The 27,641-nt window shown below is 39.5% G+C and overlaps 1 protein-coding gene across 2 annotated transcripts in view; it reads left to right on the top strand.

The window, feature by feature from the left end:
- The window catches only part of slco4a1 (solute carrier organic anion transporter family, member 4A1), a 36,084-nt gene extending 13,735 nt beyond the window's left edge, over window positions 1–22,349 (top strand). Inside the window, exons 1-12 of one of the 2 annotated variants that reach the window (XM_032569330.1) lie at window positions 131–898; window positions 2,860–4,018; window positions 5,119–5,209; window positions 6,443–6,564; window positions 6,713–6,824; window positions 9,106–9,260; window positions 10,383–10,653; window positions 14,752–14,914; window positions 15,668–15,843; window positions 16,527–16,591; window positions 16,693–16,841; window positions 17,848–22,349. In XM_032569330.1, the coding sequence (XP_032425221.1) occupies window positions 3,172–4,018; window positions 5,119–5,209; window positions 6,443–6,564; window positions 6,713–6,824; window positions 9,106–9,260; window positions 10,383–10,653; window positions 14,752–14,914; window positions 15,668–15,843; window positions 16,527–16,591; window positions 16,693–16,841; window positions 17,848–18,018 (2,322 nt within the window). In that variant the 5' untranslated portion in view covers window positions 131–898; window positions 2,860–3,171 and the 3' untranslated portion in view covers window positions 18,019–22,349. Of the gene's footprint in view, window positions 1–130; window positions 899–2,859; window positions 4,019–5,118; window positions 5,210–6,442; window positions 6,565–6,712; window positions 6,825–9,105; window positions 9,261–10,382; window positions 10,654–14,751; window positions 14,915–15,667; window positions 15,844–16,526; window positions 16,592–16,692; window positions 16,842–17,847 lie in introns of those variants that run through there. The other variant, XM_032569320.1, reaches the window with a different exon arrangement.
- Window positions 22,350–27,641: the final 5,292 nt, after the last annotated feature.

Genomic DNA, 27,641 nt, shown 5'->3' with positions numbered 1-27,641 from the left:
ATTTAAAACACAATGCTGAATTATTATATATATTTTTTGTATTCCCATTGTTTCTGTTTATCATGTTAACATGTCAATGAAGTATTTTGTAGGCAACTGAAAACTTTATCCAAATCCTGTCCTGGGTTTTAACAAGATACTTCAAAAGTTAAACAATGAAAAGCCTTAGACATCAGAAGATTGATGATATTTAACCTTAAATAAGTATCAGTATTTATATTGGTGACACTTGGTAACAGATACTCTAAGACCCTCGCCATGGAGTTATTCCCTAAAGTACAGGCAGACATTAGAAGTTGGTTATACTGCACCGCCTAAAATGATTTTTCATGCACCTCATTTTGAACTTTAGTTTTATGAATTTGCTCCCATGTTACTCACTTGTGACCCTACTATGTCCCTCTAAACAAGACAACACAGATTTCAGTGTGAATGTGTTTATTCATTCCTTTTTGGGTCATTAGTATCTACTTATCATGGCTCATTAGTTTCCTCATTTTGCGAGGAAAGAAAACAATAACCCTGTTTGCTGCTAACAACATGACATGGAGTTCATTTAGTACTTCCTACTTGTTTTTCTCTAACTCACGACAATAGCTGGTGTCATATTGCTGTAGCTACAAGTTCAAGCACAGGTGAGCAGTTTTGTTTTTTCCTCCAGAGGATTATGTAGACCAGAAGAACTCCTCCCACCCTGTGGGACTGCTCAGTCTGACGGACACTGAGGCCAATCTGCTGATGTGCTGCCTCAGCGTTAGACTTATAAGAGGCTTTCAGAGACAGGCTTAGCACTAGGCATGGATGCCTTTTGCAACTTTCCCTTTCTCCACCTCTCTCCTGCAATTTTTTTCTACTTATTAAACATCACAAGATCTATTTATCACAGAGAAACCTAAAGGTAGGAGACAGGATAAATATTTATGGATATTGTATTTGCACTTCAAGTTGTGAATCTTGGTAATTGTGATTAATATGACGGAAACAGTCACACTATTCCAACTTGTGTGTTTCTATTGCCTCACAGTAATTGTATGTAGTAAAAGTGAAAGAAACGACTATTATTGATAATTCTATTTTTCTAAAGCTATGAATGAACTTATCAAAACACTGCTTGAGAACATATTGTGGAATATACGTTGTTTTCTACTTAAAACCTTAAATGTGTAGGTTTATCATTGCACCAGATGTAGTGTAAGAAACACTTTTATATTTATCTTATTATTGATTTGTTATGCAAATATTGCAGTTCATTATTTCAGCTTCACAGTTTGTCAATGGAATTTGGGTAATGATGAAATTTGTTTCTATGTTTGCCCACAATGAACTTTTCAGTGGTCCAAGCGATGCATGTTTCAGGTCAATGTTCTACCTGGGGAATTTTCTGTGAGTTATTCTTTAACCTTCCAGTCAGTCATGTTGCGTATTTACATGTTTAAGTAAAAATATTTTTTAATTATTTGATTTTACTGTAGATTTGCATGTATTCATCAGGCTACATTTCACCTTTACTTAATAAATTGATGACAATTTTGACTGAGATGTATTGCTTGCTTCATGCTCTCCTTCTGCAGGGTCATCAAAAGTCTGAACAGAATAAGTGGTTATCTCGTACAAAATACTCTATTCCTGGAAGGCTTTGAATTCTGGTTTTGTCCAAGTCTAGCATTTCTGACACATGGTCTTTGAAAAATAACAACGGATCTTTTGTGGCAGACATAAATATAAAGCATATTTTACACTCAGACATTGTTTCCTGTGGTTGAACTAGTCATCCATAAATAAATTGGATTTTGTTGAGAAAAACTATGATTTTAAAAGTTACTTCCAACGTTTTCATCCAAAACTGTGCTCCACTCAACGTCTTCTACGCAATGCAAAAAATGATCAAAGAAAAGCGTAATGGGTATGTTTCAGGAGGAAACATGAGGATATTTTGACTTTAATTAGTTCTACTCTTAATTCTTGCATGCTTGTTTATAAATGTTATTGCAACCTGCTGGTGTGACATTAGTAATAGTTTTTGTTAAAAGAAGGTGTAGCAGTGGAGCTGGTAAAATCACTGAATATAGTTTTGCCCTTTTTAAAAATCCAAAGTTTAATCATGTTTTTGTAGTGCCCTTCTCAAAATTCAGTCCTACTTACCTGTGTATGGGTGGACCATCTAAAAAATAGTTTATTACCTGTTTTTGAATACATAATTTACATTGAATATGCCAAGTGACTTCTCTCTTCTAAGAGCAAAGCTTAATACTTTTGCTCAAATCTTTTTGATTCTGGTTCCACAAAGACCAAAAGACAAATCCTAAAAGGTGCAGTTGAGTTTGAGTTATGTGTTTAAGCTAGTTAATAACCAAAAGGTTCAGACTCATTGGCTAATATGAGTTTAACGCTGATCTTAAAATCTTTCAGAACTGATATTGAAATCATATTGCCCTGACAAGGAAACGACAAGAAGATAGTCTCAACTTCATGTATCCAGTTGTCCATTTTTGGTATAATCTTTGTCCAGGTGAGACTGGCCTAGTCCTGGAGCTGATCCCAGCACTCAGTAGTTAAAATGTTTCATTAGTCATTCAGGCTATAGATTATACTGGCTATACTTTAACTATAGTCAGTATAAGTCAGTCTTTGATCAGATCTTGTGATTATTGTAAATGTTTTTGCTATATGATCTTCAGTGGGCTACGATGTCTGTATCAGCCTCTTTGCACTTATTTGTCCTTGGTGAAAGATGATATTGAGTTAGTCCTCGAATTCTAGAAGAAGTTGCATGTCTGAGAAATAAACATGGTGTACGTTTATTTGTTTGTTTGCTAATTTGTTGATTTTGGCCTAACTTCCACTGTTTTCTCTTAACAGGATGCCATTCATTTGTCCGTTCACCTGGCTCTCTCTTCGTCTTCTACCACCTAACGTGGATAACGTGGACCTTTGAAGAGTCTTTGCAAGACTTTAGCCCTATAAAACATTGGCTTTGAGCACTGTGGATGCATGACCTGTGCAGCAAAGGAAATAAAGAGCAGGAGAAGAAAAAACCGAGATGAGCCCAACTGACGATTGGCAGGAGCTATATCCCCTCAACGTTTTGTCTCAGGGCCGCTAAACATAACATACATCTCTTGCCCATACCAAGACCCTCACAGGACTTCCAAAGTACCCCTCAGAGGGGTGATGCCAGTGTTGCTTAATGCCGACGCCTCTTTTAGTTCCAGGCAGGAGCTCCTGGACCTTCAGGACTGTCCCCTCAATGGGGGCCGCTCTTTGGACACCCCTAGTCCCGTGGACTCCCAGACAGGAAGCCCTCTAGGGTCTGGTCCTAGAAGCCCTGGCGGGTCAGGAGCTGATGACCTCGCTGGAGCCCTTATTTTCACAAGGGCTTCAATGCTGCCGGGGCAGTTATATGGAGAGAGCAGTCAGCCTGATACAGAGGCTCCTTTGGGGTTGACACTAAAGTCCAATGACTCTGATCAACTCTGCGGTTGGGGGGCTCTGAAGCCTAACATCATCCAAGTGTTCAACACCCCTCGTTGGGTGCTGTTCTTTCTTTGTGTGGCCTCTTTTCTCCAGGGAATGATAGTCAACGGCTTGATCAACACGGTGGTGACCTCCATCGAGCGACGTTTTGACCTGCCCAGCTACCAGGCCGGTCTCATTGCCAGCTCCTATGACATTGCTGCCTGTGTCTGTCTGGCCTTTGTCAGTTACTTTGGTGGTACTGGACACAAGCCCCGCTGGCTGGGATGGGGCGTACTCATTATGGCCCTGGGTTCCTTGGTGTTCACCTTGCCTCATTTCACTGCTCCTCCTTACTTGGTCAGTTTGCAGGAGCAAATAGGAATGTGTTCTGCCAACAGTACCAGCCCGTGCCAGAACAAGGAGAGAGGAGGACTGTCCAGTTATCGTTTTGTGTTCATGCTGGGACAGTTTTTGCACGGTATCGGCGCCACACCTCTGTACACGTTAGGGGTCACGTACCTGGATGAGAATGTCAGCTCCAACTATGGACCTGTTTACATGGGTGAGTGTCGTATACAACCCTGTGCTGTTGGTGTGCAACAAACACACAGCGTATGTTTATTAAAACTGATCATAAAAAACAAATACAGATTTGTGTAAATTGACAAACCAAAATAAATATGCTTTCATGATACTAGAACAGCTATGTCATAAAAAGGAAAGTTTTTTATGTCCATGTGTAAAAAAAAGTCCTTTTTATTCTACTACTTAAATGATACAAATTCAAATTTCTGAAACATTTGCATGTTTTTTACATTTATCTGTAGAGGAGACCTTTTCTACTTCACTGCATATTACTGATACTGATTTTGTGGTTATTAACAGTTGAGTACACATAATTTAAACATAATATAATGGAACTTTAATCCTTTTTGGCCTCTAAACCTTATTTATGGGCTCTACCACAAGGTTATTGAACTGGACTTAATATAACGAAAGCACTGATCCTTTTTTGAGTTTTTGAAATTTGTAAAGTAATTCTTTCGTTATGACTCAAACTTCTACAATTTCAGCAGTGTAATAAATTCATTCCAAAACACAGAATGCTCACTTTTATTTTAAAAGCAATTCCAGCGTTAGAACTCAGAGTCACTTGTATGTGTGCTTTTATAGCATCTCATTAGGTTCTCTGCAGCATTTGTACCTAAAATGATGCGCATCCATTTTTGTGTTTTCATTCATTCATTCATTCATTCATTCATTCATTCATTCATTCATTCATTCATTCATTCTGACAGAAGTGGTCTTACAGAAGGTGATCACTGATCTCAATGAATGAGCTTATTAGGTTCAAAGAATTTACACACAAACAAACTTACACAATATTTCCTCCCAGTATGCCAAGGGCCAAGTTGTCATAGTTTCCTAGATCAGTCTGCCATGAAATATACAGAACCTGTTCCCATCAAACACACACAATGCAGAACGCCTTATTCATCAAAATTGTTTTCTTTAATAAAAAAAACTACCCCTCCTTTGATTCAGAGCTCATAAAAAGAACAATGGGGGCCTTTTAACCTGCGGAACAGGGGGTGAGTAGGAAACAGGAAGTAGTTGTACTGGCACACCCTGACTATGTGACTTTGGTGTTTGTCTCGCCAGGGATCTTCTACACAGCAGCTATTGTGGGGCCTGCTGCAGGCTACCTGCTGGGAGGTTACTTCCTCACCATCTACACAGAGATTCATCTGGCGTGAGTCTACTCTGAGTGACTAACAATATAAGAGGATTAAAATGTTGAGGGGAGGGGAAAAAAAATATTTTACTGAGTATTTAATACTGGACTGTGTCTTCAGCTGATTGTATCTTATTACAACATGTAACATGACCTAACAAAGATTGAAAAAGAAATGGTCTATCATACAGTTTACTAGAAAATATTATAAAGAGCATAAACTACACATTTACACATTTTCAGTTGCATTTGGGCTTAATGCTCTCTACAGTTACACCTCTTTTAATTGCATGCCTTAACCTTCTGAAAATGACGATGTCTGAACTTGACTTACATTAACCAACCAAAGTGGACAACAAAGTCTTCAAATTGAATTTGAGTTGGTAAAACCAAGCTTGGTACAGCAGTTTGTTCAGTGACGGTAAAGAGTTCAGAACGAATGCCTGCAGGCAATAGCTTGGAGACCTAATAGACAAACACCCTATGCTTGTCTTTTAGGTCTTAAAAGCACTCACCGACAAACCCAGTCTCTACAGTGGTGAAAGTTTGCTTGTCAAAAAAAACTGTAGTTCAAAATGCTTAAACTCTGGCAGAGTTTAATAAATGTCTGTTATTCTATACACATTTGTGTTACCTGGTTACTTAATTCAAGTAAGTTGTGGTTGTGTAAAACCAGTGAAGGGAAGCAGCTAAAAATCCGTTTTCTATAAAAAAAAAATATAATAATCATTCCTCAACTTACCAGCAACTCTGCTTCAACTCTGTTGGCACAACAATGTAGCTGTCAAATTATCGTTGTGAGAACGCAGTCAGTCACGGAAATCAAACTCTAAGGATGATCCACATTTTTATTAAACTCACTTTAAGTAAATATTATGCTATATTTACATAAAGTGAAATGGCCAACTGTGATTGATTTATTTTACAAACTGTCAGTATCCATGGTTTTCTGGCTTCAAAATAGGATGGCATTTGCTCTTTAAATTAAATATAAATTCAATAAAAAATTATTTAAATAACATGTACTTAATATACATATTACAAAAAACAATAAAGAAATATGCTAATCCACTTATCTGAACTTACATAAATAAAGCTGACCAGAAATCAAAATGCTCCTGTAGATATTTGAAAAAAAAAAAACCTATAATTTTGTGTAAAACAATACTTATGTAAGAAAAACTAGAAGTTTGGCATGTAGCAGTTCATATGGTCAAAGTCAAATGGTAAGTAACATTTTATTTGCTACAGAACAGAAATGACTCCAGAAAACCCACACTGGGTTGGGGCTTGGTGGATCGGCTTCCTGGCAGGAGGAGCAGCTGCTTTACTGGTAGCTTTCCCCATCCTTGGATACCCACAACAACTGCCAGGTACTACTCATACCCACTGCTGCATCACACCTACTTTGGCTTAAGCATCCTAAACGGAAGCTCTACTTCTCACACCGTATTATGACACAGTTTGGGAAGACAAAAATATCAATCATAGCCTAATATGACTCGTTCTGGTTCCACGCAGGCTCCCAGGAGCATGTGGCGGGGCGCGTGTCTGAGGCCCACCAGCTGAAAGATGGAAGCCACAATACAGCCTCTGACCCTCAGTTTGGAAAATCAGTCAAAGACATGCCAAGGTAGGAGGTCTAATTAAAACAAGGGTCTGATTTGGATACAGCAGACTTTTTTGGAGTCATCTTCAAATCATGTGTGGGAACCTGCCAGCTTTTTAGCTTTTTTTTATCCTGCATTAGTTTTAAGTGAAATGAAAATGTATTGGTTTCAGGAAAGATGGCCACATGACACAATGAAGACACTCAACATAAATAATGACTGCTATAGGTAGATGTTATCTCACTTCCTAGTGTGCTAATATGACTTCTGAGCAATAAAAATGTTACATCTATTGTTCGAAAGGGACTCAAAAGTCTGAAGTTTACCTAAATAAGAGTAATATTTTTTGCTAGGCATTGTTTTTGGTGTTTGGTATTAATGTCCTGTTATTCTACCCGGTTTCAGAAATGTTTTGGCTGACAGGCAGACTTGCATAACATTTGACTCTATGATAAATGCTGGTATACAGAGGAATTCATGGTCAATTCAATAAAAAAAAGTGTGCAGGTAGTATGTAATAGGTATTTTCCTTTCGAACCTAAATAAAAGAAAGAACCACAGACAACGTATATGAATTTTACGTGGAGCTTTTGCAAAAGGGAAGGCTCTGCCAATTCTTCCTCCGAACAATCCACAGAGCGTTCTGATCTGCTCTGACAAAAACTCCTGTTTTTATTGTCAAAGAAGAACAGGCAAGGGGGCAGTCAGGAAAACAACAGAGGTCGTAAAGCTTCTAACCCAAACATCTAACAACCCTGTTCCAGATGTGATATCTGATCAAAGGTCTGAGCCCGGTTCAAATCTCGGTCAGTACTGACAAGAAAACAAAATACGACTGTTCACAGGTGGTTACTAAATTAGGAGGTGTTCTTGCAAAAGGGTTTAAGGTCTGAGAAACTTAGTGTTAACTATTTCTCGTAAAGTTGAACAGACAGTAGTGACCTCCAGGTCATTTAAAGAAGAGAACACTTTAAACAGAAAATCACAAAGATCTATAGACTTAATGTGAACTAAAGTAAGAATAAAATGATAATACCAAAAAATCTCTAACAGTATGAGTGCAAAACAAACCCAAATCCTGAAATCCCAACCAGACTTGACAATCAGCACAAAGTGTTTGTATTAATATGATGTTTGGTTTTGTCCAAACATGTCCACTTCCCAAACCTCATGTCCTGCTGCCATGTTCATTGTAGAGAGACAAACAAGCTTGTTTGGTCTTTTTTCTAAATGTCATGAACTTTAACCTCTCACATGCTAACTGGGGCCTGCAGTTTAAGGTGGAGCCATAGTTTTTTTTTTCTCAGCATTGCATTGCCTGAACTGGTGAATTGTAGATGACCCATCCATTCCTGTGGAGTCGACGGGCTTTCATATTCAAATCTAAAGATACTTTATTGATCCCACAGGGAAATTAAATAGATATGATAAAAATAAAATAAGTAAACTTTCTTAAAGTAATATTTTCCACTTGTGACTACTCTTTCTTTGGAAATGGCATTTTGGCCTACATATTATCTTCTAAGCCCATTGTTGCTTGGCGTTGTATGTTGTATGTTATATGTGAGCGTGTATGTCTTAATTTCTTTTGATCATGCTGTTACTTTCCCTCTGTTGCCAGGTTACGCTTTTTCTTCCCATGGCTTTTTTTTTCTTCTCATTTACGATATGCTTACTACATAGCAATTTTGAAATATGTTATGCATTTATGTACACTTGAGGTTCGAAATACTCCCAGCGCCTCCTAAAAACAAGATCTCTTTTGTTTAGTCCTGATGCATGAACCCCTGAGATAAAAGAGGTTGATGGTGACAGGTTCCTTTTTACTATAAGTGGAAACTGTTTGGATTATTACAGTTTGAAAGATGTACTTCACATTCAAATATTTTCTCAAGGAAATGACAAATCTGTGTGAAAGTTTATCGGTCCTGCATATAAGCCCCAAACATTTATGTAAGAATGAGTAGATTCTTTTCAAAATGTTGCAACTGGCAGAAACTTCTGCATAGCAGTCATTGGAGCAGAGCATCGCAGGTGAGTGACACCTCTGACCCTTTAGGTTACAACAGTGCTTACTATAAGCCCGTAGAATGACGTCGTCTCTTACTGAGTCTCTTTCAGGATTTGCGAGGATTACCCAAAACATTACGTAACGTGATTATTTATCTTTAGGTCCAGCGCAGTGGTTATCTGTCTACACATTGGGGAGATTACTGCGGACTGTATTAATTAAAAAATAAAGCTTAGGCTTATTTACCCACGGTGAGAACACACACACTGACGATCTTCTCCAACTTATTTCAGGTCTGTGCTGCTTCTCTTGAAGAACCCTACTTTCCTCTTCCTGTGTTTGGCGGGAGCCACTGAGGCCACGCTCATCGCAGGCATGTCCACCTTTGGTCCAAAGTTCTTGGAGTCCCAGTTCAGTCTCAGCGCGTCTGAAGCTGCCACCTTGTTCGGTAGGTGACCGGGCAACAAGGGTGGCAGACAGGACTGAAGATCTATTGCACCTTTTTCTATAGGGTCATGCAGAGAAAAAAAATATATGCTGAACATTTAATATATAGACAATTTAGAGCAACATTTTAAGAGACAACATGGTAATGTAATGCACAATGCAACTATTTCGAAGTGGTAGACTTTGGCCATGTATTACTGTTGTTGGAATTAATGCAATAAAGCAAAACAGCAATATCCTGGTTGCATAAGTGAACCTTCTGAAACTACCATTTGATCCTCAGGGAACAGGGGAACCTTTATGAGGTACAATCAAAATGTCGGACTCTGACAGGCATTGACCATAGAAAACTGAAAGCAATAGGTGCTTCAACATAGTATCAGTTTGAAGGTGTGCATACACAGGCAATCAGGTTATTGCATTTTTTTTTCCCTTCTAACACATTTGCTTGTTTATAAGCTGGATTTTATGGGATAAATGCCAGTTAATATGTGAAACAGATGTGGAAAGAGTTTTAAGTTATGTGCCACTATCTTAAAGCTCTCTCTCTCAGCCAGTGAGAAGTAGGAATCAGATTTCATATTGTATTTCTGTGCACTGTTCTTACCAAAAAGTGGACTTGAATGTATTCTTTCAGTTTTGTTTCTTTGTTGTACTACATCCTTTGTCTCTGTTCCCAGTCCTGGTGCCACTGTACACTCTAAGGAGGCTCTGTTCATTCTCTTCTTCTCTTTCTTTGTCTACATCTTCTCATCTTAGCTATCACTTTCCCCCTATCCAACTGTAACTAGGGCAAAAGCTGACTATCGTTACTGTAATACTCACCAGATATATTTTCAGCAATAATCAAAAATCCATTTAGCTTAAAATAGAAAACATGAAAAGGGAATTATTTTCATTCACCTGGTTGAGGTTGTATCATATCTTTCATAAAACCTTTAAAGGACCAGTCAAAATTTTCACCGCTCACTACTGACAATTAATATTTCTTATAACTTTAAAATCCGTTGATGCCACAGCTTACTGTGTTTTTTTTTTAATTCAAAAGTGAATGTAACTCGAAGCCGAACATTTTTTTTTTCTTACTTATTTCTGTCAATGCTTTTTTTCTGTGCCCCTTAAGGATACATGGTGGTACCAGCAGGGGGCGGTGGCACTTTTTTAGGCGGCTACATCGTGAAGAGGCTGAACTTGCGTTGTCGAGGCATCATACGCTTCTGCATGCTGTGCGCTCTGGTCAGTCTGCTCGCCATCTTCATCTTCCTCGTCCACTGCCCCAATGTGCCCATGGCTGGGGTCACGGCCCCTTATCAGCTGGGGCTGATGGGGAAGGACCAGCTGGACCACTACAAACATCTGTATGACAAACCCAAGAAACCGCGACTCAGAAACAGGTAAGCATTATTCTCTTAACACCTGGTAGGTAAAAAGCAACAGGACTGAAACTTTGATTTGTTCCAGTTGTCCATATTGGGCTGGAATCGGTTCTATATGTCCTTCAGCTTGGCTCTAGCTGAAAGTTTAGCATCCTTACACTTGTCCTCTGTTACCACTTTTTTATGTTATTACAAGATGGTTTTCATAAGCTACCATCCCTATTATTCTGAATAACCCTCCATCCTGAATTCATTTCATGTTTTGACATTAATAAATCCCTTAAATGATAATGACATATAGTATGCTTTGATGCAATGAAGTTCTTTTATAGGGTTAGGGTCACCTTCTTTTCTGAAATTTTGAGAAGTCCTCAAGAAGAAAATATTAAATCTGTCACAATCCTAATTTGCAGACCAATTAATCAAAAACTGTGAACTTTGCATAAGAGAACTAATAACATGTTAAAGCTACATAAATATGTTCATCAGTTGATCTAACTGCAGCCCTCCAGATACCTTATATAAAAGTTTGATCTGACTTCATTGTGTTTCAGTTTAAGAGGAATAATGCATTAAGCTTCGAGAACAGAGCCCACCATGTATGAAAGAACAAGCTGATAAGAAGCAACCAAGGACTTATAGCTTCATTCATTTCAAAGGAAAGCAAGGAAGGTCATAGGCAGTAAAGCAGCAAAAACATCTGTGTTGTGGTGCAACAACACAGATATATATATATATATATATATAAAAAAGGACCCACCGCGGGTGGTTCTTATCCTCTGAGCTCGGGTCCTCTACCAGAGGCCTGGTAGCTTGAGGGTTCTGCGCAGTATCTTGGCTGTGCCAAGGATTGCACATTTCTGGACTGAGATGTCTGATGTTGTTCCTGGGATCTGTTGTAGCCATTGGTCCAGTTTGGGGGTGACTGCCCCGAGGGCCCCGATGACCACAGGCACCACTGTGGTCTTCACCTTCCAGGCCCTCTCCAGTTCCTCCCTGAGGCCCTGGTATTTCTCTAGTTTCTCGTGCTCCTTTTTCCTGATGTTGTAGTCGCTTGGTATTGCTACATCTATCACAACGGCTTTCCTCTGTTGTTTATCCACTACGACAATGTCTGGTTGGTTCGCCATTACCATTTTGTCTGTCTGGATCTGGAAGTCCCACAGGATCTTAGCTCTGGCGTTCTCCGCCACCTTTGGGGGTGTTTCCCACTTTGATCTCGGGGTTTCCAGTCCATATTCTGCACAGATGTTTCTGTACACTATGCCTGTAACTTGGTTATGTCGTTCCATGTACGCTTTCCCTGCCAGTATCTTGCACCCTGCTGTTATGTGCTGGACTGTCTCAGGGGCCTCCTTGCACAACCTACACCTTGGGTCTTGTCTGGTGTGGTATGAGTCCAGCTTTTTCCAGCCATTGGTAGGATTTACTGATATCAGCCACTTGGGTTATTTGCTGGTGGTACATCCCATGTAGGGGCTTGTCCTGCCATGATGGTATCTCTGGCACCTCAACCTCCGTTCCCTGTTGTCTGAGATATTCACTGAGCACATTGTCTGTTGGGGCTTTGTCCCTGATGTATTTATGGATCTTAGTTGTTTCGTCCTGGACTGTGGTTCTCACACTCACTAGTCCTCTGCCTCCTTCCTTGCGGCTCGTGTACAGTCTCAGGGTGCTGGATTTGGGATGGAATCCTCCATGCATTGTTAGTAGTTTTCTAGCCTTAATATCAGTGGCTTTTATCTCCTCCTTTGGCCAGCTAATTATTCCAGCAGGGTATCTGATTACTGGCAGGGCATAGCTGTTTATTGCGCGGATTTTGTTCTTGCCATTGAGCTGGCTTCTCAGGACTTGCCTTATTCGTTGGAGGTATTTATCGAGGTTGCCATTTGCTTGTGGTATACCTAGGTACTTGTAACTGTCCTCTATGTCTGCTATTGTTCCTTCTGGGAGTGAGACCCCTTCTGTGCGGATGACCTTCCCCCTCTTTGTGATCAGCCGACCACACTTCTCTAGTCCGAATGACATCCCAATGTCCGTGCTGTAGATCCTGGTGGTGTGGATCAGTGAGTCGATGTCTCGCTCACTCTTGGCATACAGCTTGATGTCATCCATGTAGAGAAGGTGGCTGATGTTGGTTTTTGAGTCGGTATCCGTAGCCAGTCTTGTTGATAATTTGGCTGAGGGGGTTCAGCCAAATTAACCCCCCCCCTATGCAGAACAGTATAGGGACAGAGCATCTCCTTGGTATATGCCACATTTGATGGACACTTGTGCAAGTGGTTTGTGCACAGCTTCATCGAGTTTGCAATGAAGGCTCTCAGAGTCCTGTTGATGTTATACAATTCAATACATTCAATGATCCAAGTATGCGGCATTGAGTCATAGGCTTTCTTGTAATCAATCCAAGCCATGCACAGGTTGGTGTGTCGGGTTTTGCAGTCTCGGGCAACTGTGCGGTCTACGAGGAGTTGGTGTTTGGCTCCTCTGCTATTTACACCGATACCTTTCTGTGCCGTGCTCATGTATTTATCCATGTGTTTGCTTATCTTGGCCGCTATGATGCCTGACATGAGAGGCAGGTTATTGGTCGGTAGTTGGGTGGGACTGGACCCTTTGATGGATCCTTCTGGATTAGGATTGTCCGCCCTTCAGTTAACCATTCAGGGTGAGTCCCACTTTGTAGCAGCTGGTTCATTTGGTCTCCCAGTCGCTCATACTCGGACTCTTTCTTGGACATCTGTCACAGTGATGGTTACCAAGGCTTGCTCAGGGAGGAGGTTATTATGGTCCTCTCGTAGAGAGATCGCATTGCTGTTGTGGGACGCCTCCCTTTCCCATATGCCTTTCCAGTATTGTTCAGTCTCCAGCCTTGGTGGGTCTACTCTGTTGTTATTACCCTGCCATTGAAGTTGGTAGGGATTGTTCTCAATGCTGCATTCACATTCTCAATGATCTCTGATCATTACACTCAGCCGTTGTAATTGGCGCCGAGGAGGTCTGGTTGTCATGATTTTCTCTCTCAGGTCAGCAGCCGTCTCGTTCAGCTCTGATTCGCTCAATGGGGCCGTGTATCCCCTGACTGGGTGGGGACTTGTAGTTAAGTCCCCACAGTTCTGACATCCAGGTTCCTCCTTTTTGCCGTAGCATTTGTGTTGTATCTCGTCAATCTCAAGTTGTGATAGCAGTTGCCGTTTGCGGATGTTGGAACACTGAGCTACTAGTTGTTTAGCGCTTAGTGTTGACTGGGGATGTCGAAGTAACCATTCCTTCACCAGTCTTTGCATGTAACCTCTCTGATTAGGGTTACTTGAGTAGTAGCATTCCAACAGATCCACATTTTCATCTCTCGCCCATTTCCGTCTTGTTCCAGTAGCCCATTTGTCATCAAGGTGCTCTGGTTCCCCAACACCTGACGCAGACCTTGTTTGGCCGGGCGACGTCTGAGCCGGCATGTTATGCATTTTTGTGTCTCTCATGGTATGAGGTAGGCAGTAGCTTGAAGGGTCTTGCCTAAGGACCCAGACTGGATATATATATATATATATATATATATATATATATATATATATATATTGGCACAGCTCATGGAATAGACTAATTAATTTGATTTACACTACTACTTTTTTGCTATAGTTGTTTGTATTGTTTTCAATCTTTAATAAAATACCAGAATTTGCACATGCCTTATGTTTTGTCTGTCTTTTTTACTTGAGTAGCCTTTTAACCAAATACGTTTTTGCCCTTACTTGAGTAATTTCATTGACAAGTTGCTTTTTTACTTGCGTTTTACTTGTGTTTAAGCAAAAAGATGGTGAAGTAGTGCTACTCTTACTTGAGCAGAAGTACTTTAAGTGTGTACATGAAATCTCAGTACTGATACATTACGTTAGTCTAATGTCAGAGTGTGTTCAGAAAATCCAGTACACATCATTTTAAAATGCTATGCCACATTCATCCTCCTCCTATCCACTAGCTGATGGCTAAAAATAGATCACATAACAAAATGGTACTAGCCAAATTTAAACAGACTAAATTCTTTCTTTGGCCCCCTGCTCCCACCTGTTTCTCACCGTCTGTCTCTTCCTGTCTTTCTTCCTTTGACTCTCTCTGCAGGTCTGCTCTGGACATGAACCTCACAGTGAGTTGTAATGCAGCTTGTAACTGTGCCAGAGAAGTGTACAACCCAGTGTGTGGGGCGGACGGGGTGATGTATTACTCCCCGTGCCACGCCGGCTGCACCGCCATCAACCACACAGAACCGTCCACAGGCAGACAGGTACAGCACGCACTGCTTGTTTTATTTCTGTAAGACTGGAAGAACATGACCCCGGCGATAACTGAGGCAGTTCAGAATTACCTGCAGACACCTGAATGTCCATTGTGTTTAGACATTCAGGTGTGACAGAGTTGATAAGAAGACTAGAAAGTTTTCACTTGCCAAATGTGTGCAAGAGAGCTTTTCAGCACTTATATTTGGGGAAAGGTCAATGTTCATCTTTTAAATTATATGCTTTGCTCTGACTTTCTAACTTCAGAGAAATTGTACTCCACAGTGACATATTTCTGACAAAATTACCCATAACCCATTTTTGAACAAGGAACACGAAGAATAAGGATTCTGCTTATTTATTAAAGACATGTAGCAATCCTTGCAAGAGGAAGAGAGCTCTTTGAAACAGAACACGAAACTCTGTCACAGAATCTACATTTGGGGAAATTCAAATGTAAATGTTTTAGTTAAATGTTAGATCAACACATTTAACTTCACATTGTCATAGAACTTCTCAGTTTTCATATTTAGTTAGCAAAATGTTCCTCCACAATTACATGTTTCTAACAAAATTGCCCAAATTTGCATTAGTACACACAGAAGAAACCATCTTGCGCTTTTTTTTTTTTTTTTTACAAAAGACATGTAGCGAAACCTTGTTGAAAAATAAATATGTTCTCAAAATCCAAAGGAAAAAAGAAAAAAAAAAGAGGTCAGCGATAAACACTATAACCAAGCATACTTGTATCTGTGTTTCAGGTGTACTCTGGGTGTGCCTGTGTGATGGGGAACGTATCGTGGGGTGAGGAGGGCTTCGCTCTGACAGGGAAGTGCAGCAGCTCCTGCCACCACATGCCAGTCTTCCTCTCCTTGCTCTTCATCATCATTTGCTTCACCTTTCTCTGTAGCATCCCAGCTCTCACTGCCACTCTCAGGTATGTGTCATGGCAACAGAAGGATGTCTTTGTTAAGCAGATGCTAAATTCGGTAGAAATGGTTTACTTGATATATAGCGCGTCCAATAAATGCAAAGGTAGATCTCCTGAATGAAAATGAGAAAAAAAAGCAAATATAATCTGACACAATTTTGACCACTAGGTGGCAGCAAAGAGCTTCCGGTGTAAATCCTGGTTTGTGTAGTAAATGCATCAACCGACATTAGAGGGCTCTGTGTGGTTAAGCTGAACTGCTGAAATCAATTCTCATTGTTGCAGATTGAAATATGTTGAAAATCCTGTCATTTTGTCACCTGCCCTTGCTTGTCAAAACTCCCCTGGGCAACTTGTAATAGTCCACTCTCTAAACACATGGTGAAACATTTTCAGGAGCTTGATTCCTGTGAAACCCCTCCCGCTGCAGTGCACCGTGAAGGGTCTGTGCAAAAGCGTAACATCCGAAAATTATGTGACCGTCGTGTGAGCAGCAGTTCGGCCATGCTGAGCCCTTAAGGAAGCGAGTTAACTTAACTAAACTTAAGGCAATAGTCTACAAGTGTTTAAGGCTAGAAGTCACAACCTTGGATTTGAGTTTCCAAAAAGCAGACTTTTACTCAGGCAGCCATGGACTAAACTTTGAGTTGAAGTCTGTCTTTATATCTGTCCAACCCTGTTCTGTACAGGTGTGTACCAGATAGTCAGAGATCCTTTGCTCTCGGCATCCAGTGGATAGTGGTGCGCACACTTGGTAAGTCCAATTCTTTCTCTGAGTATGCCTTAAGTCTCAAAATTGTCTTACAAACAAAATTTTAATTCTTCCTTCCCCCTGTACCCCTGCTTTCCATACAGGCAGTATTCCAGGACCGATTGCATTTGGTTCAGTGATTGATATTTCCTGCTTATTGTGGCAAGACCAGTGTGGCAATCAAGGCTCCTGCTACATCTATCACAACTCAGCCATGAGTCAGTACACACTTGTCGCTGGAATCATCTTCAAGGTAATATTCATAGTCAGACACCATTTCACTTTGAAGATGTTAAAAATGAAAGAAAGTGGCACAGAACAAAGAATACTTCCTCACTGTGGTTCTGGAGGGATGCCTCCCGTTGTATAGTCCATTTAAATTTCCAGCACAATCTCTCTGTGCTGATTATCAGCCATCATAGTTCAGGTGAACGTCTACATGAGAGGACAGCAGCTGCAGACTCTCTGTGTCAAATTGTGTTCCCACTTGAGGAGATGAGGACAGTTCAGTTTTGACATGAGTGAACGTCTTTTCTCAAAAATAATCTTGCTTGTATTGATTACAGTGAAATATAGATTATTTCGGCAAATTTATAATTAAAAAAAGAATAATAATTTCAAGGATGATAACGATAGACATTACAGTGGACCCGTGCCTTTCCATGCGTCAGTATTCACAGATTCACCTATTTGATTTTTCAGTGGAAAGTAACTCAAAATTATTTGGTGGAAAATCCGCCCATCAGCACATTTCTTTACATAAACATTTGGAAGAAAATGCAGCTTGGGAATCTGAAATTCTGAGACATAAACCTACTCAATAAACCGTTGGCTAGCATTCGCAAACCAGCCAATCTTGAAGCACCATTTATTTTCCTTGCCACTCATTGGATGTAAACCCAAGAGCAAAGATAAGGAAGACTGAGGATGTTAGCTTCTGCTGTAGCGCAAGATGGTTTCTTCTGTGTGTATTAATGCAAATTAAGGAATGTTTGGTGTGTCAACTATTAAAACAGGCAGTTATAAGTATTTTTATAAGGTATGTCAAGTATTTGCTGATTTATAGGCGGTTGTGGTTTGTAACGCCTGCTGACAAAGAAGGTCCACTTCAATTTGTCATGATTTGGGAGAAAAAGAAAGTGGTGCTCTTAGATAGCACCCAGCAGATACACCTCCTAAATGCTACAGGTGCATTTTTTGTCATGTGTGTGATGTTGTTTGGCTGAAAGGCAGTAATTAACACTTGTATTCGGTTTCAGCTTTTGGGTACCATCTTTTTCCTCGTAGCCAGCGTTCTCTACCAGCCACCTCCAGAGTCTCCTCAGACCAGCTGCGAGAGCACAGACCAGGGAACGGAGCACGCAAGCGACCTGCCAGTCAAAGATCTGCCAGAAGATGGCGTCATTATCAACCTGCATGCCAGGTTATGACATCTTAGACCCTCCATTCCAAATACAGAGTCTCTGTTTGTGTATTTAAAAAAAAATACCCAGGATGCCTTCATGCACAAATGCACATACACCCAGACAGGGTGTGTAGCACTTCTAACATGCTGCTCTTTTAGAATGAAATCGTGCTTTGACTGCATGTGTTTCTGACATGTATGTTTGATTGACTCAACGAAAGCCTCACAAAGTTATTTCTCCTAACTTTTCATCTCTAAAAATAACTCAGATCTGATCAGTTAAGTGACTTCAAGTCGGTGGTGTGTGTATCATCTTGACTGTGTCCAGCTTAACACCATCTTTCAAAGATCGATTAGATTCCTCACAGAAACATTTTGCAGTTTTGAAAGAGTAAGAGTAGAAAAAAAAGGAATCTCCTATTTGTCCGTTGTTTTACAGTGACTGACTGGAAGATACGATCGGTTTTCTAAGAACAGATAAAGCCATGTTTTAAGATGCTGTAAGAAACCTCAAGGCCAGTGAAAATGTAGCCAAATATTCTCCTTCTCACAGGAAGTAAAGCAGAGTACTGAACGGCCCTTACATCAGAGAAAGTATGGAGGCTCTATCATGCTTTCAACACTTTAATGCAAAATTCATATTCTTACCATTTTCCTAGTTAGCTTACACAAAATGTCCCTTTTTGAAGGCTGTGAGGCAGTTTTTCCTAAAACAAACAAACAAAAAACACGTTAGCCTGTAGTGTGTGATCTTCGAAATGTCTCTAGAAACTGTTCACATTTGGATATTGACAACTGATTCCAGTCTTCCTGGCAGATTCTGCCACACTCTGATTGAGTTGGTTTGTAACATGAGATTCTGTTGATGATCTGTTATGTTTAACTCTGAACTTTTAATGGACTCTCACTACTCAGGGGCATTCTTGGACATGCCTTGTCTCCAGCTTTGTCTTGAGTGTACACTCTGTTGAGGGCTCGACACAAAGGAGATGACATCACTCCCTCTCCGTTCATCTCCTATGGAGCTTAGGGCACCATTGACTAGCCTTTCTCCTGGCAAGTTAATGGCAAGATTTGCTCATGGGACATTTTGAGCTCATACATGCATGTAAACCTGCACACATGGGTTTTTGACATGACACAAGAAAGATAATAATGTTCAACTTTTCATGCGGTCGTCGCTACTGTGTCCTGTGTGTTGGGTTTCGCCACAAGTGGTGAAAACTTTTGTCTTTCGCTGTTGTTTGTAACCCCTCGTGTGTCGAGCCATTACAGTGTCTCTTGTCCCTTTTTATATTCGTAGTCTGAAGTAGTTTAGCTTCAAGAATCTTAAATGATTATGACAATTCTGCCCTCTGCTATGAAGTCTGTGTCCCAAAGGAACCCAGAGCAAACGTCTACCGTTACCTTGCTTCATTCTTGGGATGATAATTGCAAGGGACATTTGTTGGATAGGATTCATCAGAAGAAATTGATGTGTTGTTGGTGCAAAGCAAGGAGAGAACAGAATCAGGGAGAACCAGAACATTTCAAGGATGTGAAACTTCAACTAGATTGTGGATGGTCTCTCTTAGCGAGACCATCCACAATCTCTAAAATGTATTAAAAACACAGTTTGCTCCCCGTTATGCATGGTAGAGTGTGCGTGTTTTCTAAAGGTATTGAGCATGCATAAAACATTTGAATCAAAGGAGCTTGTGGGTGGTGGAGTGTAAAGACAGCTGTGGGAGCGCTGCCATGGTGGTCTCATTCAGACTCCAACCTCATCACAATGGTAGTGTCACCACATTGTCTTGTAGCACTTAGCTTAATGCTAACAGCACAGTTCTACAAAGTCTCTGCTATTGTGAAGTGATACGGCTTTAACAGTGGCATGAATGACTTCACTTAAGGACATTTTTCAAATTTGCCTTGATCAAGCCACACTCTAATGGGTCATGTTGTTCTTGGAGAGCACAGCCGGGTCTTCCTCCAGTGTGAAGGTTTCTGGAAATCTCCAAACAGGCTGCCATGTGCCTTTTTTTTCTTTGTGGCTTCAGTCAAACGTTTGTACCAGTCAGTCTCTGACAAGAAATTCGGCTGGTGTACTTGTGAGCGTTTTTCTTTTTCAGTCTTTGCACTTACGCCTTTGGAAATATTGCTTGTGTTATTATGGAGAGAAGAGAATTTGGTAGTTTGGTATGTGACGGCTTGCTTTTTAGTCCTGATAGGGTTTCAGAAACCTTCCCTCCAAGTCAGGCTTCAAGTTTCTTTGCTTTAGTTAATCTGCGAAATCTGCTCAAGAGGTCTTTCTTTCAATAGCAAATATATGATGATGTGCACATCGATTATCATCACAGGTGAATAGCACAAACTAACAAACGCATTTTCACCTTGAGAAGCACATGAATACTTTTGAAAGCAACTGTACAAGAGATTTTAGATTCAAAGGTAGCGATATTTTGGCTTCTGCTGATGTGGAATTATGACGCCTGTCACACATCAATGACATAAAAGTGAACATGACTGTTCAGCCTGCAGATGCTTTGAAAACAATCGGGTTCGTATCCGATTTAGTTCCACATAGGAAAGAGGCACAAGTAGATTTTTTTCAAAAAGTTGGACGAAAGTCGAAACTGGGCAAAACAAGCGGATTCGATGACATTTGCCTGTCGTGTGAACGTAACCTATGTTGTTCTATTTATCAGCTGACAGTGGTCTTTAGTGCAATCTTATTTTAAAAAGATTGTACAACTGTGTGCTGAGAAATACCAACAGCAAAAAGGTGGATTTGAGCAAGAAATTCAACCAAATGCAAATCAAACTTCACTAGAAAGTCATGACTTAGTCTCAAACATCAAATTGATATTTTGTAACAATAGCTTATCACGATGAGGTAATAAACGTTACAATATATGTGATTTAGCAATGAACAGCATGCCTCAAAACATATGTGAATGGCTTTGCGAAGGCTGGATGGAAATATCCCTACGTTTTATTCTTCAAGCTACAAACATTTGGAATCACCCGCAGCCTGACTACCTTTGCATAATTCTTTGAATTTAAGCTCTCTGTATGTGTTTATGTTAGATATGGGATGTTAATCCCACGCCTCTGGATGAAAGGTGGGAACTTTCTGTGATTGATTTAATTTGACAATGTCCCACTAGATGGCACTCTTTACCCTATAATGTTTCTTTGATGGATCTGAATACAATGATGGATGAATGTCTGGGCTGAAGAGAATAAACCCAAAATCTAACAGGCATATTAACATGCTGGTCGATGTTATATAAAATAAAATGAAAACATGCATATATTTTTTAAAAACTGTTATCTACAACTGATTTACTCTCAGTAAACTGTATTTATTTAGACGTAGGAGCTAAAAGGTTATGGGGAAAAAATTACAGATTTTTTCAACTATCCTTAGCTTGTTGGTTCTGTAGCAATATAAAGATTTTTATGGGCAACAAATGAAAAAAAATAAAATATTTTTTGAACCCAAATTAGTAAAAAAAAATTCCGATTCCTATGACTTTCTATATAATTGTGTTTAGCCAAACATAAGACAATATCTGATAATAAAACATCTTCACAAAAACTCTAAACCCCAGCTTGGACATTCAGCACGGTAAAGTTGCAAGCGATTCTTTAAAAGTTATCCGCAGCAAACTGCTGACCTCATGTGAAACATTTGCACTTCAGTACCTGACCCCAAATGGAATGACGGGATTTTGCTTCAGTGTTTGGCTGTTCAGTTATTTAGTCTGACACAGCCTTGCTCATTTCAAAACTCAAAAGGATTGCTCTTCAGCAGTAGGTTAAGTGAAACCAAAGTCAATCAAATATAATACCCAAACGTAGGCAGATAGACACATGGAAATCCAGTTTGAGTAATCCCAAGATATCCATCTTTTAGTTCATGAGGGAAATTGTTTTGTTTGACTGAATGATGTGTTAGACCTGAAAGAGATGAGGCACATTGGTAACACACAGTAAATTCTACAGTGCATTTTACGTTTGGACCTAATTATTTCAGTACTGTAACTCTGCAATCGTGCCAAAGCAGCTTTGCAAATTAACTGTTGTTCTTTATTTTGTATCGACATATTTATGCAAATAATTTATGTATGATATCTTGCACTTAAATTTTTAAATCAGCGGTGTAATGTTAAAAGTACTGATACTCTATGCTGTCATTCTCCTGTTTGTGACGTAAGATCCCACCCGCCGTGCTGATCTGTATTCTTACTGTGTTCCATCCTCATGTTATGAGTGACCTTGACAACCTTCAGCTGATGGCGAACAATTATTTCCCCCTATATCTGTAAATCATTTTTACCTGTGCTTTTCTCTGTCTCCTAGCTCAGAATATTAAATGTATAAAACCCTTTTGTTAAACTGCATATTCATTTGTTTTTGTGGAGTATGTTTTTTTTTAATGGAAGCTGTGAACTTTTTTTTTTTTTTTTTATTGAATGACTCAAAAATGTGAAATGTTTTTATAATTACACAATTTGAACAGCACAACTTTGCGTCTGACATGTTTTTTTCTGTCAGTTTGTTTATTTGTTCATATTATTTATTGTGCTGCAATCACTGACCTTCTGAAGACTGGTGTGACCTTTTGGTGGCTAACGCAATACCGCTCTAAAGCAACTGCCCTTTTTAGTAGCGCAAACAAGGAATATATTTTAAAACGCATTAATACACGCAATGGAAAAACGTCTCACTACTACCGCAACACGTATCATTGAGGGTCTTGTTTGTCTTCGCTCTTGAGCCAATCAGGGCCGGAAAAATGAATCGCACTCCTGGCCTCGCTTTGCAAACACCAGCTAATAGTGCGTGAAGCAGAGTTGTGCTTATTTCAGCTTCCTAAGCTGCATTTTCTTTCGATATTTTTCTCATGCTCTGCAGAGAAGTCTGGTAGAGTTGCCGCTAAGAATTGGGAGGTACGTTCCACAGAATATCTGTAAATACTCCAAATATTACTACTAATAATAATACAAAATATGCAGGAGATCAATACTAAATATGCGAGAGTTGTTAGGGTCAATGTAAGTCAGGAAAAAAAAGTATTTTCAAGACTTTTACTTTACTAAAAAAAAGTCATGAAATGGTTTGAAGACAACAAGATGGATGTTCGGGATTGGTCCAGTCAAAGCCCAGAACACAGTCTCATAGGGAATTTGTGGCTGGGCTACACAATCCTCATCTAACCTGACAGAGTCTGAATATTTTAGCAGAAGGAATGACATAAGATGCAGTCCGGATGCACAGCCTGATTGAGAACGATCAACACAGACTTCCTGTTGTGACAGCAGCCAAATGCTGACTGGCAGTGATGTTAATATTTACTCAAGCACTTATTTTATGATTCACTGGTTTATTTCATTGTCATTATTTAGTAGAAATCAGTTTTCAATTTGACAATAGTTTTTTTTTGTACTTATTTCTTTTTTTTTATCCAAATGTTATTTATCTGGATAGATTTGGGAAAGCAATGAAGAGACTAGAACATCCAGAGATAAAGGTAAATACTCTTTATGTTCCATTGATGAATTTTGGTCCAGCTGGATAATAATAAACATCTGCTTTTATTTGCTGAAAAATACTGACAGAAGGACAAAATAAGTAAGAAAAAGCTCTAAAGAGTCCCTGTGACATCAGTTATGTACTTGGATCATTTGCTTGGAATCTTTTATTTCACCTACAGGAAACAGTCACAGTCCTGCTGTTATTTTGACCACCAGGTGGCAGTAAGTCACAGCTTATTTAGAAAGTGTTCAACGTTATTAAATACAGACTCGCGTCAGTCCTTATATTTCTGTGTCATAACATACAAATAATGTTTTTAATGTAAATACTCCTTTGCTAACATTGATCTGAAGTGACTCACACAGAAACACTTTCAACAAATCAACTCATTTAGCCTCGCGACCGGACTCTGAGCAACGTTTTCCTTCCTAAGAATGAAAAAGACGGAAGAACGATGTGTTGAAGGTTTTCTCTAAGACATCAGGGAACAAATTGGCCATCAGCTGCGTCTCTTGTTTCAACCGCTTCTCTCTGCTGCGCGCCTGCGATGTGGAAACTCGCTGCTCACCGATGACGCGCCGCTCATGACAACATCGAGCTGCAGCAGAAAACGTCGCCTTAAGATTGATTTATGCCTCCATGTATGACGGGTCCAGAGATTCTCAATCCTGACCAAGACGCATGTTTTTTTTTGTTTGTTTTTTTTTTAGTTTTCGGTTCCACGGCTCCGTCAGTTCGTGTATTGACAGAATCTGTCCACGTTCACGCACGCCGTGTCCTGTGCCTCATCTGAACGTCCGCTGTTTGTCAGAGCAGGAGATGGATTCGGTTTCTTTTGTTTTTGTTTTCCTTGTTTCAAATACACACGTGCAGGTTTCCTCCACTGGCTCGATAGAAATAAAAGAAGTTTTGTACAAGTGAACAGGGAAGACCATCCTAAGAGTAAAAAAACAAAAAAAACCCAGGATATTTCCCATGTTTTTCTTTTTCATTTGGTTCTAATTTACATTGACCCTTATTATCTCATGTTTCAACACATACATTTGAAACCAAAAGTTTATATAACCTGAATACAAAGGCACATAAAACTTTATTTTTTCTCAATAGCTGCATTTCCTTTGACCTTTGAATTAGACATTTTAAAAAAATGTTGCTGCTCATTGGAAGCAACAAGACAAAAATACATATACTTTTTAATAATCAGACCAAACTTAGAATTAATGAAATTATTTCTATTTGCTAAATGCCACAATAATAAGAGAACGAAGAATGTGCCAATAGCCAATAGCATTGAAAAAGGAGACTGGTTCTGTGTGCCGGAGATAAACGGGTTTTGATCCGAAATCTGCAAATAAAAATCAAGAACAAGTGTGAAGATGCTGATTGAAACTGATGAGACAGAGTCGTTATCCACAGTGAAATATGCCTGTACTTACATAGGAAGGCTACTCTGCAAGAGGAAGCCATTCCTCCACAAGAAGCATAAAGAAGCCAGATTGCAGTTTGGAAATGCAGGTTTTTCATCTGTGTGACGAAACTAAAGTGGAACTGTTTGGTCATGAGGATCATTGTTACATTTGGAGAAAAACAACAGGGAAGCTTGTTACCCTGAAAACACCGTCCCAACTGTGAATCCTGCACTCAATGCGACCGTCTCACCTCCTACCATCGAGTTGCATTGCTAATCTTGTTGTGCTATTTCAGTGCAAAGGCAATAAAGGTTTTCTATTTATAAAGACGTCTTGGGCAGATCTGAAATGGTGTCTGCAAACGATCCCAACTGTGAATTATGGTTTCTGTCAAAAGCTGTCAAGAAGTATTTGCCTATTGTTTTTTAGCTCAAAGAGTAGTTTTCAAATGATTATTCATTTACTCAAGGGTAAACAGCTACCCTAATCAAACAGGCCTTATATGAAATAATAATTATCCGCTCAGTTTAGAGTTAATTAAAAAGTTATATAGCTACCGGTGGTAGACTGACCTGTTCTGCAGCAGCCGTGAAGACTCTAGAAAATTCATTTACAGAGTCTTGTGCTTTTCGAACTTGTTTGGAATCCTGATGGTACTAATGTATCATGTCTGGTTGGAGTCAGAAAGTAAACAAGTCCCTCTTTGTCACTGCAGTGTTGATAAAGCCCTCTAGGAAGCTTTAGTTTCCAGGCATCAGGCGGCAACGCTAACGTGATAAAGGCTTTTCCAATTAGCTGAAGTTCATGAAGAGTATCTGCTGGAGCATTTCACTTTCCAATAAAAACGTGGTTCTGGGAAAGTCTAGTAAGTGCTTCACCTTAATCAACAGCCAAACAAGTTATCTAAATGAATCCCTGACATACACTGTATTGGATCAAGTTTTAGCTAATTAAAAACACCAAATCATTTTAAACCAATACTAAAAACCTAATTTATTTCATTCCGGTTGTACTGACTAGCAACACAACCTGGGATCTTGCAATCACACCAAAATTTTATAATATTAAAATTGGATGGCGTGATTTGGTTTATACTTAATTTTAAAATTGGTTTACTCGTGTGCAGGCGTGTGTGTTGTGTGTACATTTTGACACAGACAAAATGTACACGCACACACACCCACACACACACACCCCAACTTACTCAGGAGTAAGTTGTAAAGACTTACTCTTGAGAAACAACCAACATTGTGTGGACATTTGAAGTTGTGAGGCCATTTTCCATGTCCACACAACGTAAAAACATAATTTATATAACTATGCAAGTCAGTTTTAGAGGAATGGTATAAATTAAGTTTTGCATAAAATTATAGACTAGTAATGGTCAGGGAAAAATCTCTGTGTTAGGCAATTATGCAATGACTAAAATGAATGGAGGCCAACACAAAGTCCTCAGTTTGTATACAAGTACAAAGATTTCTGTCTGTGTGTCTTTTTTTAAATTCCTTTTACTTCACATTTCATTCTAATGAGCCAAAGGTACTTTTCTACCGGGGTGAACAATCAAGGTCTGTCCTATTCTATTCTATTCTATTCTATTCTATTCTATTCTATTCTATTCTATTCTATTCTATTCTATTCTATTCTATTCTATTCTATTCTATTCGCTGCAATCTGCTTCTTCTCAGCATTTGGTTCCAAAATCAAATAACGTTTTACATACCAACACAAACACACATATCAAGGTCAGCCAGTGTGAGTCTGTTGGCTCTGTCTTTTGTGTCATGTTGGACTTGTCCTTGCTCTAAATGTGGTTTCTTGCTGAAAAATAAACAAGTGCAGACATGACAAAGAGAGACAGGGGGAAAAAAGTAAATAAAACTCCCTTGGTGAGAATATGTGCCTGAATCCTGGACGTATCGTGTTCAGAATGTTGAAAATGAAACGCTCGCTCTTAAAATGTGTTTTTAATGCACAGCTTCAGACCCTAAAAGATCTTGGGATTAAAAAAAATAACTCAAGGATTACATGATTTATTCATTTCTAAATGGATTAGATTGCACATTCCTTACATGTAAATACAGTTATTTACAGTGGTACGTATTCTTCTGCGTACATTGTATTATTTTCAGTAAATAAGTAAAAAAGGGTGTATTATTTAAGGTGTTGACTCTCTCCTTGCAGCATCAGGTCTTCTGTTGCCCTCAGCATGACGGTTTAATGGGCTCGATATGAACTTTCTCACTTTTCTCTTATGGAATTTGTGCGATCAGGTGACCATTAGTTGTCCTCCTCCAGCCAATCGACCGGCGAAATGTGTTCATGTGAAATTTTGAGTTCCAGGGTTCATGTATATTTCTTTTCTAAAGATCTCCCCAGCAACTATACTTAGTACATATAACTGGAGAGAAGTCTGAGTTGCACGTTCAGTAAAGTGTTGAAAACCAGCAGTACAGCATCAATATTTCTGTTTTACTTCTTCTGTGAGAAAATATCTCAAACAGCACCGTTATTAGAGAAATGGAGACTTTCTACACTGGATGTCACTTACATGAATATGTATCAAAAGTGCCAGAGGTTTTGCAAGATGCTTTTGTAAGACCTCATTTCAGTGTGGACAAACTGGCGTAGACTCTAATTTGTAGTTAACGAAGCACTTTACAGAATTTTGCAGTGTTTACCAAATCTCTGGGCAAATGAACTGCTGATAAAATGG

This window comes from Xiphophorus hellerii, chromosome 1, assembly GCF_003331165.1.
Source record: "Xiphophorus hellerii strain 12219 chromosome 1, Xiphophorus_hellerii-4.1, whole genome shotgun sequence".
Taxonomy (NCBI): domain Eukaryota; kingdom Metazoa; phylum Chordata; class Actinopteri; order Cyprinodontiformes; family Poeciliidae; genus Xiphophorus; species Xiphophorus hellerii.
The sequence above is the reverse complement of the archived record's forward strand: the minus strand, read 5'-3'. Positions and strand labels throughout refer to the sequence as shown.